The sequence below is a fragment of the Protopterus annectens genome, chromosome 8.part0, assembly GCF_019279795.1.
Source record: "Protopterus annectens isolate FY-2018-M chromosome 8.part0, PAN1.0, whole genome shotgun sequence".
NCBI lineage: Eukaryota > Metazoa > Chordata > Ceratodontiformes > Protopteridae > Protopterus > Protopterus annectens.
This window is the reverse complement of record NC_056741.1, coordinates 1,479,387,657-1,479,406,231: the sequence shown is the minus strand read 5'-3', so window position 1 is coordinate 1,479,406,231 and position 18,575 is coordinate 1,479,387,657. Positions and strand designations below refer to the sequence as shown.

Genomic DNA, 18,575 nt, shown 5'->3' with positions numbered 1-18,575 from the left:
GGTGTACTGATGAGGCTGTAACAAAGCTGAAATATGCCTTTCTCAGCTAATGAGCTTTGGCTTTATTGGCTTGAATTTGTCCATTAAAAAGCAAGTCATGGGCATTCAAAATTGCCATATAGTTGAAACACATGATGTTCTTAAGGGTCATCTGCATATATCCCATGTGCCTCCAATACAAGAAGTTTGATGAGTCGCACACTGGAAATTCTAGCTTGGCTATACTTTTCTTTTAGTTTTACTAAAAGAAAAAAAAAACATACTTTTTTTTGCAAGGAGGCAAGCCTCCTGCACCCCCTATACTCCACTGCTAATTCAAACTCTGTGGTCCACAATACATATCGTCCATCTGCATATGTCAGCAACATGCCATCAATTAAACAGATGTTTTCAGAAACTTGATCTTCATATGGTCAACATCACATGATTGACCTTCTGAAAATGTAAACAAAACAACAAAAATTTACATTTTTTAAAGGGGGGCAAGCCCCTCTACCCCCCCTCCCACACACACCCTGTTAATCATATATATATATATATATATATATATATATATATATATATATATATATATATATCAACTCCAAGATCACACAACAGTGGAGAAAAGGGTAAATTCCCTGATCCCTGGTGTACCATGATCTCCATAGAAATGCTTCGAGTTTTTAGAAAGCCAAACATTTGGCCTCAGCCATATAAAGTTCAAATTTACAAAATATACGCAGACACACACATGCACACACACATTCACACGAGTATGAATATATGTATGTGTGTGTGTGTGTGTGTGTGTGTGTGTGTGTGTGTGTGTGTGTGTGTGTGTGTGTGTGTGTGTGTGTGTGTGTGTATGTGTGTGTGTGTCTGTGTGTGTGTGTATTATATATCATATTATCAAAACCTGAGAATATTGAAATCTTTTTAATGCAGGGGGCAAGACACCTGCACTCCCACACTCCCTGTTATAATATATAACAACTCTGGGGCTGAAAAACAGTGGGGAAAGGGCAAATTCTCCTTTATAGTATTCTGAGTTTTTAACACTTTGAGTTTCAATATTCTGAGTTTTCAATCAAATGAATGACTATATATATATATATATATATATATATAGAGAGAGAGAGAGAAGTAAGCATTAAAATTTTGACACAACATAATGAAACTTTATCCTCTTTCAACTGCTGTTTTACCTCTTTCCCTGGCTTCTTGAAGTTGGTTTCATGGAGGCCCCCCCACCAACTCCATTACTTTATAAAACTAACTCCAAGTTCCACCAGATTGGGAAAAGGTGAAAACTGCAATAAAATGGGCCGTCTCATAATGCTGAGTCACTTTTTTAATGATTCTTGATTCTGTCAAAAAAGGAGGTGTAGAAATAGTGACAATATGTGAGGTATGAATTTTCATTTTTTTTTCATCTTTTTGTTTCTGTAGAGGCCCATGTATTTGGTTATTTATTCATTCATTCATTTATTTATTCATTCATTTTAGTGTCTGGAAATATACGTTCTTGGATATTGGACTGCAAAAAATGACAGTGTAGAATCCTCAAAATAGAGAAACACTCTTACAATGGGGCCAGACCAGGCCCAGGGGAGGATGCCCCCCCGTTGTAGAAAAAAGTAGCAGTCCACAAAAATCACAAAAACTGATAGGCCAAAGAAGAGCCATAAAGACGATAGAGTGGACTACAGAGGATAAGAAAGAAATTATGTATTGTTACTATTATGCAAAATGCCTAGAATTTCCAGATAGAAGATATACAAAATGATTAAGAGAGAAATTATTGAAAAGAAAAATATTTCCACAAGAAAAACAGTCAATCTTCAAATGAACATTTGTGCTCATTAATACAACAGATTTGTGAAAAACAGTATATAGATCAAGAAACATTGATCTGTTTGGAAAAAGAAGTATCTGAGGATATCGTAGTGATAAAATTTATGATCAGTTTGCTTTCTTTTGGTGTTTTTCACTGTACTGAGCTCATCCAGTCCTAGAACTTGTACCATGAATGGTTTACTGTGTTGCTTGTCATTAAAGAAGTGGCATATGTCACAGCAGACCCACTTATCCCAAATGATATAAAGCCATCAACAATCATGAAACAATGTGTAATAAAGATACTATCCAAAATTAAAAATACCTCTTCCATGGATGCCTGACAATATACTTGGTTTGTCTAATTCATTGTGCTAAGCAAGCATTGGTAGACCCACTTCACAACCTCTTCAGCCTGAGTCTAGCGTTTGACTTTGTCTCATGGGAGTGACACACAGCTGTTGTGATGTCACTCCACAAGGGTGGCCCTACCATCCTTCACAGGAATTAAGACCCCATCAACCTAATGAGTCTTTGTTAGAAAAATATGTATTAATGTGTGTGCTTAATGCTAATTAGAAGCTAAAAAAGTTAACACATTTTTCATTCTATTTTATATACACTATTTTATATACAGGTTAGTTTTATATGAGACTAAAATATGCTTTTTGAAACTGCTGTGTGCTTTCTGAAACTTGCAAGATGCCCTCTGACCTAGTAACTGCTAGCACAGCAAAATTCATGTTTATGCCTTTGGGAAATGTACTTGAAAAACAGGTGATTATCTGCTAGGTCAGGAAGCAATGAATGAGCAATGCTATATTCTATAATGTTATGATTTTGAACAATTAGCTCTGTTCGTGGTATGAGAACATGCACAGCTGCAGAAGGAAGAGATAAAGACAAACAAAGAACTGTTGGAGAAATGAACTGCAATCTATACTTGCTTTGTGCTCAAATTAGCCATAGTACCGTGAATGGTAACATTGCATATATCTAACCGGTGGTAGCCAGGGCCATGTTGTTTTTCTTAGGAAGTTTCTCACAAAAATTGATAGTACAAGCAGAAAATCATGAAAACAACTGCTATGTAATGATGTTAAAACTTGTGATCTGCTACATCAGCTTGGTAGGCAATGTCTTATTAGAAAATGTATAAAAATGCTGGTATTTCCTGATTCTGATTAGACAAACTCTGTATTAGCACGTTTTTGTCTCCTTGCTGCAAGATTAAAGTTGGTTTTCAGCGTCTTTCTGTTTTTGCTTTGGTTTGTTATGGAGGCGGGCTCAGGGCAAACCACCAATGGTGTCTTGGAGGAAGGAGTTCCGCTTGTTCTCACCGACACTTGCCAGCTCACGGGACAACTTACCCAACTGGTTAATTTGCTTACTCCATTGGGGCAAGGTATTCAATCTGTTCTCGTTGAACAACGGGAAATTCTTAAGGCTCTCACTTCACGGACTATGGGTCTTTCTCTGAGGGATTGTTCTAAAGGTCTGGGCTGTCCTTCTGAAGCCCAAGGCAGCCAGGATTCTGAAAATTTTTTTAACACTCCAGCTGCCCTGCGAGACAACGCTGAGGGAAATTCTACTTCCATTGGTTCTAATGACATTGTTTCTACGGCACCTCCTGCTTCTACTTTTCATGAATGGGTTAAAAGTAAACCCAAATTTCAGTTTGCTGAATGTCCTGACACTAACAACAGGATTGCTACATTTTCAGACAGTATGCGCTCTTTGGAACACGCTCTATACAGGTATAAATCTTTAGAACTTGATAATCTATACCTTCACGAGTGTCTCAACAAGCGTATTGTTCCAAAGGGCTTACGGGTACACAAATTCCCGAATAATGTTATTAATGGCAGTGACTTTCATCTAGAATTGATTAAAATATTCGATGAATGTGGATTTGGTATTATCAAGGCTATTATTAAGAGAAACGATACTGAAATTAAGGTTTTACAGCAGGATATTTTTAAATTCAATGAAAATGTTACCTCTGATATGTTATTTACTATTGATGTTGAAAAACAAAAATATTATGATCTTAGAAAACAGGTAGATCAACAATGTGATATTGTTTTGAAATGCAAATACAAGAAACTTAACTGGGATATCAAGGAATATCAGGAGGGTAGGCAATATCCTAGTCCCCCACAGGTTAGAGGAAACTTTCCTTTTCAACATGCTCCCATACATTTTCAGTCTGGTAATGAATCTCCATCTCATGTTCAGGAACATTTTCCTCCACTTTCACCCCACCATCTTGCAGATGAGGGTAGTGATGATTTTTTACCCAGGAGATCAGAATGCCTTCGCAATCAATTACACCACCAGCAGTCGCACCATCCCTACGAGGGGCCACAACCCCCTCGGCAGAGGGAAGGGGGGCAACCCAGGGGGTGGAGGAGGAATCAACAACAGGTCAGGTAATTTCCAGTCCTATTGATGTTACAAGCATTGGTGATTATTCTATGCACACACTGGATGGCTATCACATTTACAATTATAGTGATTCAGTTATTTCACAGGAGTGGTTTTCTTTGTTTACCAAAGGTTTTAAATTTGTACCCAGCAGGGGCAGTAATTTAGTCAATACCATACTGGATGTCAAACTATTTGTACGTAAACTCAATCTACACCATCTTTTTGGGTCTAACACTATGGGCCGGGGTCTTACTCTTAAAAAATCTAGTACCTACAATCCCTCCTTACATCCGCAGTTGAGTAACCTGGAAAACAGGATTGAACAACAGATACGCCGTAAAGTTGGTAATGTTCAATATGCCTCTAATTTAAACCAAGCTGAGGCCACCCTTTTGGAGGAACTGAGGAACAACTATTCTATTAGAATTATGGAACCCGATAAGGGTGGCGGTACAGTGGTTATGGATCAAACATTATATGAGGCTAAAATGAACAATTTGTTACATGACACCTCGAAATATACTGTTGCGTCCTTAAATGAGGTCCATATTTCATATAACAAAATTGATTTGGCCATCAAGGACCTCCTTGACCAAGAAGTTATTGAAATTGACCTTTTTTCCTTCTTGGACAATCCTCATCCCAAAGTACCCACAATTTTTGGTGTTCCCAAGATCCATAAGAACGTGCAGGACCCCCCTCTTAGACCAATTGTGGCAGCTCAGGGGTCTAAAACCCACAATCTTTCTAAATTCCTTGATTGGAAGTTGAAACAGTTGTGGGGTAAACAAGAACATTTACTCAAGGACTCGTGGCAATTTTTACGAGGTATTACCCATGATTTATTTAGGCCAAATTTACAGTTTGTTACCATCGACGTGGTAGATCTGTTTTCAGTGATCCCACATTCGATCGGTTTGTCATGGATGGAGGAGGCTCTTTGGGCTTGTAAGGGGGTTACAAACAACGATGTACATCTTGTCCTTGGATTATTGGAATTGGTTTTGGGAAATAACTACATCTATTTTTGTGGTGAATATTTCCAGCAGATATCAGGTGTCTCCATGGGGGCAAATTGTGCTCCCACCTATGCTGATATTATTTTATCAGTATGGGAGCAAAAGTTTGTATTTTGTAGTGAATTTTCCAAATATTGGATCCACTACACTAGGTTCTTGGATGACATCTGTATCTTTTGGACAGGACCTAAACATTGTATTGACGAGTTTGTCGCTTATTTACACTCAACCACAAAATTCTTGAAGTTTACATATGATATAACAGCCGATTATGTAAACTATTTAGACATTACTCTTTTTAAGCAAGGAGGGGGTTTTTGTTCACGTATATACAGGAAGCCCTCTTTTTCAAACAGTTATTTACATTATGACAGTTCTCACCCCAAATTTCAAAAAAGATCTATAATCAAGGGGCAATTTGTTAGGGCTTCTCGTTTGACCTCGGATGATACTCTTTTCAAGTGGAAGGAGACAAGTTAAGTACACTTTTTTTAGATAGGGGATATCCTATCACCTTGATTAATTCTGTTCGTGAAGAAGTTCAGCTAGGTAGGAACAGTAGATTTTGCCCCATTTTAGGGAAGACATGTGCTGAACCTACTGGTGTTTCTACCAATAGCTTTCATTTATCAGCTATTAATCAAGTGTTTGTTACTGAACATAGTGTGGATGTGGGACAAATTAGAAACATTGTTGAAAATGAATTGAAGTTATTTCAGGACTTTACTGACCTGAGTAACTTTAAAGAACTAACCTGTAAATTTGCCTACAAAAGGGGCTTCAACATCAAGAGGATTTTGGAACACAACGGTCGGGGGCCTTCTGAACATCGCAGGAAGGGTACATTTCGCTGTGGACATTGTTCCCAGTGTAAACATGTTATTAACCAGGAACATGTATATTTGGAAAGTAGAAGCAGGAAAATTTGGTCCAACCACTTTTACAATTGTATTTCCACCGGTTTGGTCTATTTGGCTGTCTGCCGATGCTGCCAATCTTTTTATATTGGCAAGACCGAAAGGCAGCTAAGGAGACGCATCTATGAGCATTATTACGATATTCAGAAACAATGTAGTACCAATGCACTTTATAGGCACACTATTGTATGTGAATCTGCTGATTTTAAGTTCTTTGTTTTAGAAGCAGTTCCTAAATGCTCAAGGGGTGGACATTGGGAAGCAAAACTGTCACAAAGGGAAACGTATTGGCAGATCTTGTTGGAATCTAACAAGCCTCCGGGTTTGAACGATTCCATTTCTATTATGCCTTATTTAAAACTTAGGGCAGATCAATTGTAATGGTTAAGCACTATGATATTTATTTAAACCTGTCCGTGGATATGTATTAGTTTAAATATTAATAATTTATTTTATTTGGGTAGAAAACAGTGTATTTTTAAATAAAAATATCTTTTTGATTTGAGTATGCAACTAATTATATATTTATGTAATTTGAATACACTTCAAACACATTGTTTGTAAAATAATTGTTTAAACTATTTTTAACATGATTTATTTGGATATTGATATGTTAGGTGTATCATATTTTATTCTGGGGCTTATTAACTGTAATATCTTTTTAAGAGAAATTTTTAAACTGTTATCAATTAACTAATTTAACAATTTGTAAGTGTATATAAACTAGTGAAAGATTTCTGATGTTATCTGATGAAGTTGCTTGGTCAACGAAAACGTGGAGAAATGTTGGCGTTAATAAAAGGTTTTCCTGCATATTTTGCTTGTGGCTTTTCCAGTTACTACCTTGCTTTGCTGCACCTTATTGTGAGTTTGGCTGTCGGATACCTAGGTGGATTTCCTGGTCCGTTTGTTTCTATTTTGTGGATAGTTGGTTTTCAGCGTCTTTCTGTTTTTGCCTTGGTTTGAAATGGGATAGGTTATTTTGGGCTCAAAAAAGGAAACTTGCTAAGCTTAAAATGGCCTGCAAAGGCAGCTAGCCTAGTACTTATCTACTTCTAAGACTAAATCATCCATTGGGGTAGCCAAGAGCAGTGCAAAAGCTCAGAAGTGATGTCTGTTAGTAAAGTCGTCTTTGATGCTACATATTGGGCTGAGTGCCAGTGAAACAGTAATTTAGGCACAAGTAAAAAGAATCTCATACTTTTTTAAAAATCAAATTGAAGTTAAAATAACACACACAGTCATATGGATTATAAGTGGATTCAAAAGTGATTAAACTTTTCAGAGGACAAACTGTTAAATAAAAGCTGCTTCTAAGCATGGTTTGCTTTAAGCAGGGATATAATGCAGCTCCTTACCTGTAGCAATATCTCACTTCTGTGATACTGTTATTTCCTTTTGCATGCAAAAGCAGGTCCACTCCAGAAAGTCAACACATAACCCACTGACAGCAAAATGAACAAGTCAAAATCATTGAAAAGCACATGTACTGGAACTGGTGGTATTACAAAGTATTTTTTTTTTTTTTTGCAATCAATGTACCATGTGGGAGAGGCTACAATTCCCCATAACCCCTTTATTTAAGCATTTTAATTACAGTTTCCAACTTACAGGGAAAGCCGAAGCACCATGCAAAGGTGAAAAAATGCATTCACTACAGCAGTATTCCATGCACTTGATTAGTGTAAAGATATTCCAGAACCAGTAAGTATGGTGAGGTGGGATCAGGGAGTATGTATTCAGTGAAATATAATTCACTGAATGTTAAATTTCACATAAGAAATTATTTTCATTTTACTACCAGCTCAGTTCCTTTATGCCTAACTTAATGTGAATGTTACTGCCTGTTGATCTAAGACATAAAATCAGCATCAGATATACAGGAATATTATTAAGAATGTCTTACATACAATATCGGTGATGTAGTGAAACATTTGTCCAGATATATACCTGGGCTGAGCCTAAAAGTGGTCATTACTGATCAGGGCACTACCCCGATAAACAAATATAAATAAATAAATAGATATCAATATCTTTACTCGTCTAAATGTCAAGTTAGTTTTGAAGATACATTGAGAGAGTATATATACCTCATTCAAGTCAGCAAAGCTGCACCGAAATAACTTTGAAGCTTTTCTTATAACTCTTATAATAGTTATCCTGTAGATAAACAATAATGTTCACAATGAAGATAAAGAAATGAAAGAATAAAATAAACTAAAGAAAGTCCATACAATGTAAATAGAACTCCTAATTATTATGTTTTTCATAGTTTCCCAGTGATCACTGATTCAGTTTTAGTTGAGTTTCACTTACGAGTCTAGAACTGCTAGTGGTAGATTTGTTTGATGCCTTCCTTATCAGTGTTTCTTTGTCACTGCTGCATGGAGCCACAATAGGAAATTTGACCAAAGACATCAGCATGTCTGTCTCTATAGTGATGTCTGATGACAAAAATAATAAAATCAACCATTATTAAATGTTTAAGTTACAAATATAATTAAAACATTAATTAAATTACTAAAATACATTCTAGTATTCATCTGAAAGTAATGATTCACAGCTAAGAACAGCCTACTTCGAGGTTTGAATTTACTGCTTGATTTAGTATAGTAGGTGATATAAAACTTATTTCTTTATACCTGGAATGAGATCACAAACAATTGCAAATGCCAGAAGCACACACAGCTGATGCAATGAGCAGCTGTGGAGAAGCATGTTTAGAGTATCAATAACCTCTGGCACAGCACTCTGTATGATACTACCTTTGTTGTACTCACTATAAGAAGTGCTGTCATGTGGGACCAGTCATAAATCCTGGAGAAAGGCAGAGTCATTGAACCTTTGAAAAGAATTATTGCCTGTCTATATATGTTGCTGTGTACTGTATCCCTCATTTCTACAGTCAAGATGCAATGATCTGCAGAGAAAGATAAAACTTTTGTCTGTCAAGAAGAAAATGAGTTAGTCTGATACACTGTATTCTAAAGACATGATATAAATGTAAATAACAGTGGTCAGTTATTCATAATATGCTACTATAAAGCAATCTGCAAAGTACTTAGTGTAATTAAATAGTACTTTCTATTCTGTCTCCTGTGTACTACCTGTCTATTCCTTTTAAATGTGTAATCTGTCAATTACCTAATTTGAAACTGTGCAACGTATGATACTAAACAGCATCAAAACTGCACTGACATGACAATTTTGTTGAACATCATTCATTGTATGGGCTGCTTAATTGTCGCTGTAATTGCAAACTGAATTTTATAATATTCCAGTCATTTTCTAACCATGATTTGAGTTGTATACCTACTGTTTTATATTTGTTTTGACTGCGTAAAACATATTAATAGGATGTGTCATGATTATACAAGACATGACAATTGTGGTAAATAATATTCTACATATTAGCCATAAGCTGAGCTCTGCAATGTAGCCCTAGTATGTTTTTATATTATTCCATCCACTGTCTATTAAATAGGTTTTGTGTGGTAGATCTACTGTACTATTTCTCTCTTATGCTGTACCTCTGTACCCTGATGTGGCTGAAAAATATCCTCAGACCAATCCACTCACCTGGTTAACAAAGTTTCAATAAATAAATAAATAAATAAAATTGTGCCAGTATTCAGCATGCAATCATAGATAGTTGTAGATGGCAGTTTCTATACTGAGAATGTTAAAGTTATGGACTACACGCATATGTACAAATATATGTGTCAGTGCCCAAAAATGTGGCCATAACATGCATTACTGTGGAAGTATTAGCACTTATGTTGAACAGCTTCCAAGGGAATCCTCACAAATGTAGTCAGTGTCGTAATAAAAAAGTTGTATCTTCCATGCAAAATATTCCATGACAAACACATTCACTAGAGCATTATATCAGACACAGAACTAAAAACTGATAGCATAGCATAGCATGTGCATCTTGAACTGCATTCATGTTTTTCTATAAGACTTGCAGATTTTGGTAGATTGTTTGTGAATATTAGCACTCATCTCTGCCATTTCTTGGCATGCCATACATTTTTCAGATTATGCAGTTCTGAAACATTCCATGCTAATGACACCCATTAGTGAAGTATGGAACTGAAGAGGTAAATATGGTAAAAGATACATATTTTTATTTTTGTTATTCTGAGATGTTTGCATAAATTGGATTACCTAAACACAGGGAGATTGTTCAACTGGCTCATACCAAGTTTATTAATATGTAGGCATTATGTCACATCCGTTGAGCTGCATTACAAGTAAATGTGAATCTACTTCTTTCACCACCTTAAAGTAGCCTCATTAAATATGTTAAAAGTCTGAGTCTCAATAGAAAAATGTAACCAAATGCAACTAAAATTAAAGAGCAGGAATTCTTGAACAGAAAAAGAAGGTGTGTAGATTGCAGCAAAATGTAAAAAAAATCAAAATATAAAAAGTGATAAACGTAGTTTCCAAACTATAGTATTGACTCCTGAGAGAAAGAATCACATTTGTAATGCATCACTAAAGTTTTTCCAAAAAAAAAAAAATAGCCAAGGGTCATTTAGATTCTAAATGAATGTATTTAGCCAGGGAAGAAACTAGAGACACAGAGAGAGAGAGAGAGAGAGATACAGGAGATCCCAAAATATATCAGAATTAGCAATAAACTGACTCAACCAAAGAGCCAAGGTGGTTTGGGTCTACCTGACTTTAAATTATATTATGATATAATTAATTCTAGCAGACTTTTGAGAATAGTTGAATATTCTCTCTCCCAAGTCAGCAAGAGTCCCATTTGGATTAAGTTATGGTATAACCACATACAAAAATATCAATGTAATTCAAAAGCTTTTCCCTTCTTAAATAAAACAAAATATATTAAAACTTTAAAAATACATACCTTCTTAACACATTTAATTAAAAACTTTCAAAACTTAATCAATATGCTGAATTATTCCAACCAATTCATTTAAATCCTGACCACAGGCTGAATAATTCAATATTAAATTTATCCAATATCCACAACTCGAGGATAAATGTATTAGTGACCTTTATACTCATAGAAATCTTTCATTAAATGATTTGAGAAATGTCCTTAGCCTTCTAAGATGTTATACCACTACATTAATTCGAGCAAGATAATTATCTATGTTGAACAATTCTGATATGAATTAATGTGATATTTACTTCTGTAAACAATTATGGACAGCTTTGAAATCAAGGAAATCAATCTCAGATATTTATAAACTAATTATATATTTCAAATACCAAGACTCTACTGTTTACATCAAATATCAAATATTAGACTAAGCTAAACCCATCAGTCACACAAAACCAAATAAATAAATTCAATTAACTGTAAAACTGGACCACTTAAAAACATTTTTATACATAATTAATGGTTATTAACAATGCTTATTTGACCCCAGTAATGCTCAATAAATAGTATCTTACTTACACACCTAACTGTCCTTGCTGAAATTATCAAAATGCTGACCACCTGCATATTCTTTGGAACTGGAAATATAAACTATGGTAATCATTAAAAGTCAAGCTAGAGCATTATATCAGACATGGAGCTAAGAAGTGATAGCATGGCATATGCACCCTGAGTTACATTCATGTTCCTCTAAAACACTTGAGGATTTTGGCTCAGATTGTTTGTGAATACTGGTAATTATCTCTGTCATTTCCTGGCATGTTATACATTTGTCAGATAATGCAGTTCTGAAACAATCTTATTACAAGAATTATTGGTGAAAATCTTAAGCTGTATACTGTAAACAACTCCATTGTTTCACAAACAGTTGAATTCAATCATGAATAAGATTTTTATCAAGGGAGACACTTTATTCAAATTATTTTTATCTCTTTGAACCTATATCTTATTAACTTGCAAATCATATGATCTGTATATGCATTTAGCACTATTGTATATAGTTGTTTGTGAGATTTGTTTACTCACTCTTATTTGCTGTTTCTTGGTTGATCCTATTGCTTGTATGTGTTAGTTTGGTGTCATAAAATATTTCAAACTGCAAACAAAAATATTAAAAAAAAAGAAAGATGCCAGATATCACAGGAAAGGGAATATGCAGAGGTAGTGTAGGAGGTTTTATCTAATGAGTATGGCATGTACAGTCAGGTAATTCCTAAAGGTCAACAACTGAATTCTCCTTAGATCATCATATCTGGGGGAGGCTGAAACTCCCTTACTTTGGGTTGTGTTTCAGCCAACCTCATTTAGTGAAGTTGTTAGCCACTACGCAATTGCTATGCAAATGTGAGATATCAGACTGGCCACAGAATTAAAGAGGCAGAGATGATACTGCTTGATATCACCATATGCAGATCAGCTAGATCTAAAAAAAGTCAGTGTGTAATAAAAATAAGGTATTTTAGGGCTGTGTTTTTTTTTTTTTGTGCAATCACCTCATTTTCAAAAAAGATCATCCCCTCCTCGTACAAAAATTTAGCAGTACTTTGATGTTTTCTGAAAAGGTGCACTGGGCTTATCAATGTGTTCTTCATAAAAGTCATTGCATCTGCATTCTCACCATATAAGCAAAAAAGTATGCAAGTGTTTCTCATCATATAAGGAATGAAGAAGCCAACTATCTCCTCTTCATGAAACATGTTATGCTCAAGAGGTCCAGCAATGTTAGACAAAATATTCTTGGAATGTATTTTTAGGCAATTTCAAAAGAATTAAGAAGTGAAGAAAGAGTATTAAATTTTGATAAAAATAGCCAAAAACATTGAGCATCTTCTTCAGATGCACTGGCTTACTTATACTTTATGAAAGAAAGAAATGTACCCTGAAAATTGCTTTCTGAGTGCAAGATAATTTATTCCAGATTTTGTTGTTCCAGGCCTATTTATTGTCTCTGAATTGCATATTTCATTTTCTAGTAATTGTTTTATCCTATTGATAATCCAAGGGGACCGTTAGCTTATCCCAGTAAACAATGGCATGAGACATACAACTAGTCTTGGAAGGAATAGCAGTCTACTGCACAATATATGTGGACACACACACACACACACACACACACACACACACACACACACACACACACATAGGTAATGTGAAGTCTTTAAAATTCACCTATCAGCATGGTCTTTGAGATATGGAAAGATTGCGTTCCTTTTATTCTTAGAGTGAATTTGAGGAAATGAACCACCTTTGTCAACAACAAGAAAAATGATACAGAAATAAAAGGCAACATCTAAGTTGTAAATTTTAACAGGACTAGAACAGTACTTCAGGGGATCTGTCCAGAGCTCAATACTCATCATCAGTATTTTGTCTCAGACATATACGAAGGAAGAGAGGACAGAATAAACGTCTTCACTGAGGACACAAAAATAGATTCAGTAATGCAAGATGAGGAAAGAGTTGGGAAGGGTTTTATAAGTATGACCAGGATGGCAGAAAACTGGCAGTTGATTTTCAGTGTAAACAAATGCAAAGTACTAAAGCTGGACCACAAGAACTCTGATGTGAGGAAGAATTAGCTGAGGTAGTGGGGATGATGGCAGTAGAGCAGGAAAAGGATTTCTGTTGTCTTAATTAAACCTATATTACACCACTACAGGTAGCACTCAGGGAGCAGAATCAGTAGCAAATGATACTAGGGTATATTGTCAAGGAGACAGACTCCATAAACCAAAGATGTAATGCTTCCACTCTATGGGGCAAAGGTCATATCACACCTTGAGCAATGCTTACATTCTGGAGGCCATAAAAGGAAAGGAACATCAGGCTAATGAAAAGAATCCATTTGAAAACCGTAGGAAAGATCTGTGAGGTGAATGAAATTTGTTATGACAAAATATGGAAGAGCTTGAACTTCTCTCACATGAGGCCAGACGAGATAGGGAGATATGATATTGGTGCTCAAGATCGTGCTAAGGAAATATGGAGGGGTCCTATAAAGGAAAGGCAGTGGCAAATAAAAGTGTAAGTGGAAGCAGATGGGAAGTGGAGACAGGATAAAGGAACAGGCAGAAATAGTGAGTAGGTAGGATGTTAAGTACACCTACAGGCAGACTAAACAGGTATTATGCCAACAAGCAAATGTGACGTGAAGTAGTGAAGTAAGCACTGAAATAACTTTGTACATACTGGAACTGAATGCTGCTTAGAAAAAAAAGTTTCCTTTTGCAAGAGAAAGATAATTTTGCTGAAGGTTTCCACTAATACATATTAAGGTACATTGACTGAAATGCATACAACAATTAGTAGTGTTAAAGCAGACCAGTAAGTTGTGGGTTAGTGGATTATCCTTAAACAATAAGTTCTTGACCTTCTTCTTTTTGGTTTGATAACAGTACCTGCAAAGCATGGCCTCTGTCCTGGGATTTGTTCCCAACATCTCTGCATTAAGTTTATCATTTGCTCACATTCCTGTGGTCGATTTTCTGGGATTTCTTCCAGAGGAGGTCTTTTACCTGCTGCAACTTTCACAATCACTCCCATCATATTTGCCCCTGAATGTAAAATAAAGTAGGTAATTTAGGTTATTAGAGAAAACAAAATCTAAAAACTCCAACAAATGAAAACAAAAATGAAGCAGGCAACCAGGCTCCACACAAATATTTAATAAAGTAAATGCTTTCATCCAAAAATACAAAGGACTTCATCAGATGCTTCATTTTGCTTTCATTTATTATAGAAAATCTTTCTAAGCCTTATGTACATTTATATATTTTTTGCACACAAATGTAAAAAATATCCACAGCCCTAGGTGCTCAAAATAAATAATTCAGCTTGTGTAAGGAAAAAAAAAGAAACATGTAGGGGTGGATCTCCTTCAGGAGCTCGAAGTTTCAAAACATCAAACTTCAAACAGCTGAGACCATAAGATCGAAGTTTTGAAACTTTGAACATTTTGAATGGAGATCGCCATACAGGATCAGCATTTTGTCTGTTAGTAAGGAAAAATAATAAATCCATGTGGCATTTATCTGCCATCAAAAGCAAGGTTGCTGTGCTTTGTCTGCAGTCAGAAATAAAAAGAAATCTCTCCTAATTGTATGTGTTCAGTTAGTTCTTCTGAGACAATCTGTGTGTTCCATATAAGCATATAAAACTCGAAGTAGCAGGATACACAGTGAAGGGTGGTTATCTTCAGTCTAAAAAAAAGTCATCTGTAGTAGTACCTTTGAGGGTTACATTTCATAGAGGTATTTTAGATGATATCCTACAGGTATTTTTTTGAACTGTGACTGCTTGCTGTAGAATGGTCCTTGGGATCGCTAACATTTTAGACCTCTGAGAATGTATTTACTTTGTCATTTTTACAAGGTAAACGAAAGCAAGTACAAGTGCTCAGTTTAAGTGGCATCATATAGGAGTCTTGGTCTTGCCATGTGATTTGCTTAACAGTGGACAAGTGGAGGGTATAGGACTCGAACATAGGTCTGCAGTGTGTAACTTGTTTAAAGCTTATTACCTTGACCATTGTTTAGAGTCACTTGCTCAGGGATCATAGCATGGTTCTTTGAATACCACTGCCTAAGGTGGCGGTTGCTCTTGTGCTATTGTACACAACATGTACCATCTTTGAGCTCACAGACAGGTTTTTAACTGTACTAATGATAAATGTTTCCCAGAGATGCAGTGACCTCATTGCAAGTAAGATGTTCCCACCCACATGGGGATGAAGAAGTGGCTTGGTCCCTAACAGAACGAAAAAAAAGAAAATGCCTGTTTCTAATTTCTTTTTTCCTGTAAAGTGTGCAGTCATCAGTATATGTGTCTCAAGCATTTATATATACACAGCCTGCCAGGAGTGAGTGCTTTTTAACAAGAAATTGTGTTGCAACCTCAAACAAACATAGAAGATCCCTTGAATACTATGCCATATTTATAGGCCTTTCATTGAACTGTGACAAAGATTGTTCTGTGTTCCCTTTCATTGAGAGTATTTCCCTCTTCGCTGAAAGTTGCATTTGGCATATTTATTTTCTTAACAGTTAGAAATTTAAAGCAAGTCTTTTATTTTCTAAGAAACCTGAAATTGTATTTTCTTATATCAATTGCTGATTGGTCAAAATCAATGCCACCAAGAGATACAAGATCAAAAATATTTTTTTTCTTTCCTTTGGTCAGTGAAAACCTATTTACAATATCCTGTCTCTATCACCACCAGTACAAATGGTGGGAAATTTCTACATAAGCTGGTTAGTCATTTGATGGCCCCTTTGATTTGACCATTCAGTGCCAGACTAATATAAGGTTGTCATTATACAGCAAAGCTGGAAGCTGCAATTTTATTGTTCCCTAGCACTATGGCTTAAGCCTTCACAGGCAGTTACACCAAAATTAACGTATAAAGCCATCATTTTTTATGTAGCACCTTAAATTGCTCAATTAACTAATTTACATAAAAATTAACATATGTTTAATTAACACATTAACTACTTAGTTTCATCACAATATTTCAGAATTTAATACACATCTTATTTAATGGATTTTTCATTGTTTTATACTTCTGTCCCTATAATACACATGTCCAATTTACTTCTGTATTTAAGTCTTTAGGGTATAGGGTATCTGGATTCAAATCCAATACATCACATTTATCCCCTTCTCAAGAAAATGTACAGTACACAAAACTAAATATTTTAGACCGTCCATGTTACTATCATGTTTTTTTTTTTTTTTTTTTTTTTTTTACATATAAAGCAATCACATCAATAGGGTAATCAGGGCTTAACATCTCAAATATGCTAGGGTTGTTAGCCTGATCAATGGCATAATGGTACTGCTGCAGAGAGAGTTACAGAGATGACCAAGAAAGAGCACTTTTTCCCCACATTGCTGTCTCTTCCTAGTGATCATGAGCCCATTCCTGGCCAGCCAGCCTATTTCTTCCCCATCATGGGGAAGAGTGCCAACAAGGAAGGATCATCATTAAATTAGCAAATAGTAGATAGTCTTTATTTGTCTGATTTTGTTCTGCACAAGGTCAGGGAATGTACAGTGGATTAACTGCCAGGAATGTTCCCCCTCAGTTCTGCAAAGGACATTTCTCTCTCTGTGAGGCCCCACACCCAGTCCCAAAGCATGGGCGGTAGATTCTCCACCAGGGAAATTGCACCTACTTAACTTGCCCCTGACAGCATGAATCTCTCCACACTCAACGTGAAAGGTAAGTGGGCTGCAGCCATTCACCTCACCCACCCCACCTGGTTTCTCCATTGCCTAGGCCTGCATTTGAACCCCAGTAGTCTATGTCCCTGTCAGGGTTCCAGTCTTCTGCATGATGAAGCCAGACTTCAAAGATACAATTTAGATATGTCACAGTCCAAAAAGCTGCAGCATAGTTAGTGAGAAAAACAGAAAGCTCACAAGTGTTGGCCCTTTATTTTTTATTTATATAACATTGATGGCCCTTTGTTTCCATTATATGCTGCACTTTGTTTTTTTTCACTAGGTAGACAACAGTGTGCTTAACTGGTCTAGAGATCCTCTTAATTTATTTCTAGCCCTTTGCCCCACTTACATGCCATCACATTCTAGAAAATGTATGACTGAATTCAACAACTTTTCTCTTTTATTTTTCTTACAACTTTTTCCAGCTTTTGATGTAACAAAATATGATGAATTTTGAGATAAGCAATGTTTCTATTATGTGAAAGCTTGTGGCAGGGTGGCCACCTTTTAGGATTTTTTGCTGACAGTAAGGAATCAGGGTCTATATCAGAATATCAGGTTCTGGTAAGTGCTTGTTAAGTTCTTTAAATCCTTCTGAGCTCCTATACCTTTCAGAAATTCATTTTCCATAATTGTGCAACGTTTCACTTGGATTTCTTAGCTGCATTTAAATTGTTCAACCAGAATAGCTTTCTATTTGTTTTTACTAGCAACCTGACAGTCTTCATTAAATAACAGCAAAAATAATGAGTCTTTCCTCCCATTTGTCTTCTATAGTAGAAAATACATATGCCCCAGGATTCATGAAGCTCGGCGCAAGGCCGGCATAAGGCTTGCGCCGTCCGTGCGGCATATATATGGAGTAGTCGCGCCATATGCATATTAATGAAGACACGCAGCCGCCACAGCCACGTGCATAGGAAACATGCATGAGTGCATGGGGCGTAATGAAGTTGCGCATGGAGGCGTGTCAATGACAGCTGTTGATGAGCAACCTAAACTGCTGAATATTATATTCCACCTGCAATAGTCATCGTACCTATCAGTGTCCGTGGATACTGAAACGTATGCAAAGCATGCAAGATAGTCCCTGCGAACAGAAAATGAAGACTCAAACACAAATGCACGGTAGGGAATAACGAGTCCCTACCCTTGAACAAATGACATGAAAACCGTGTGCCCATAGTCCAACGTAGTGTTGATAGCTATACCATGTGGAAGTGAAACGTATCATATGTTAGCGTG

General features: G+C 36.1%; 1 protein-coding gene across 1 annotated transcript in view; it reads right to left on the bottom strand.

Moving 5' to 3' along the window:
- The window catches only part of ANKK1 (ankyrin repeat and kinase domain containing 1), a 474,688-nt gene that overhangs the window by 149,682 nt on the left and 306,431 nt on the right, over positions 1 to 18,575 (bottom strand). Inside the window, exons 5-6 of the mRNA XM_044081064.1 lie at positions 14,504 to 14,659; positions 8,501 to 8,628 (exon numbers count right to left, since the gene is read on the bottom strand). Of these exons, the coding sequence (XP_043936999.1) occupies positions 8,501 to 8,628; positions 14,504 to 14,659 (284 nt within the window). The remainder of the gene's footprint in view (positions 1 to 8,500; positions 8,629 to 14,503; positions 14,660 to 18,575) is intronic.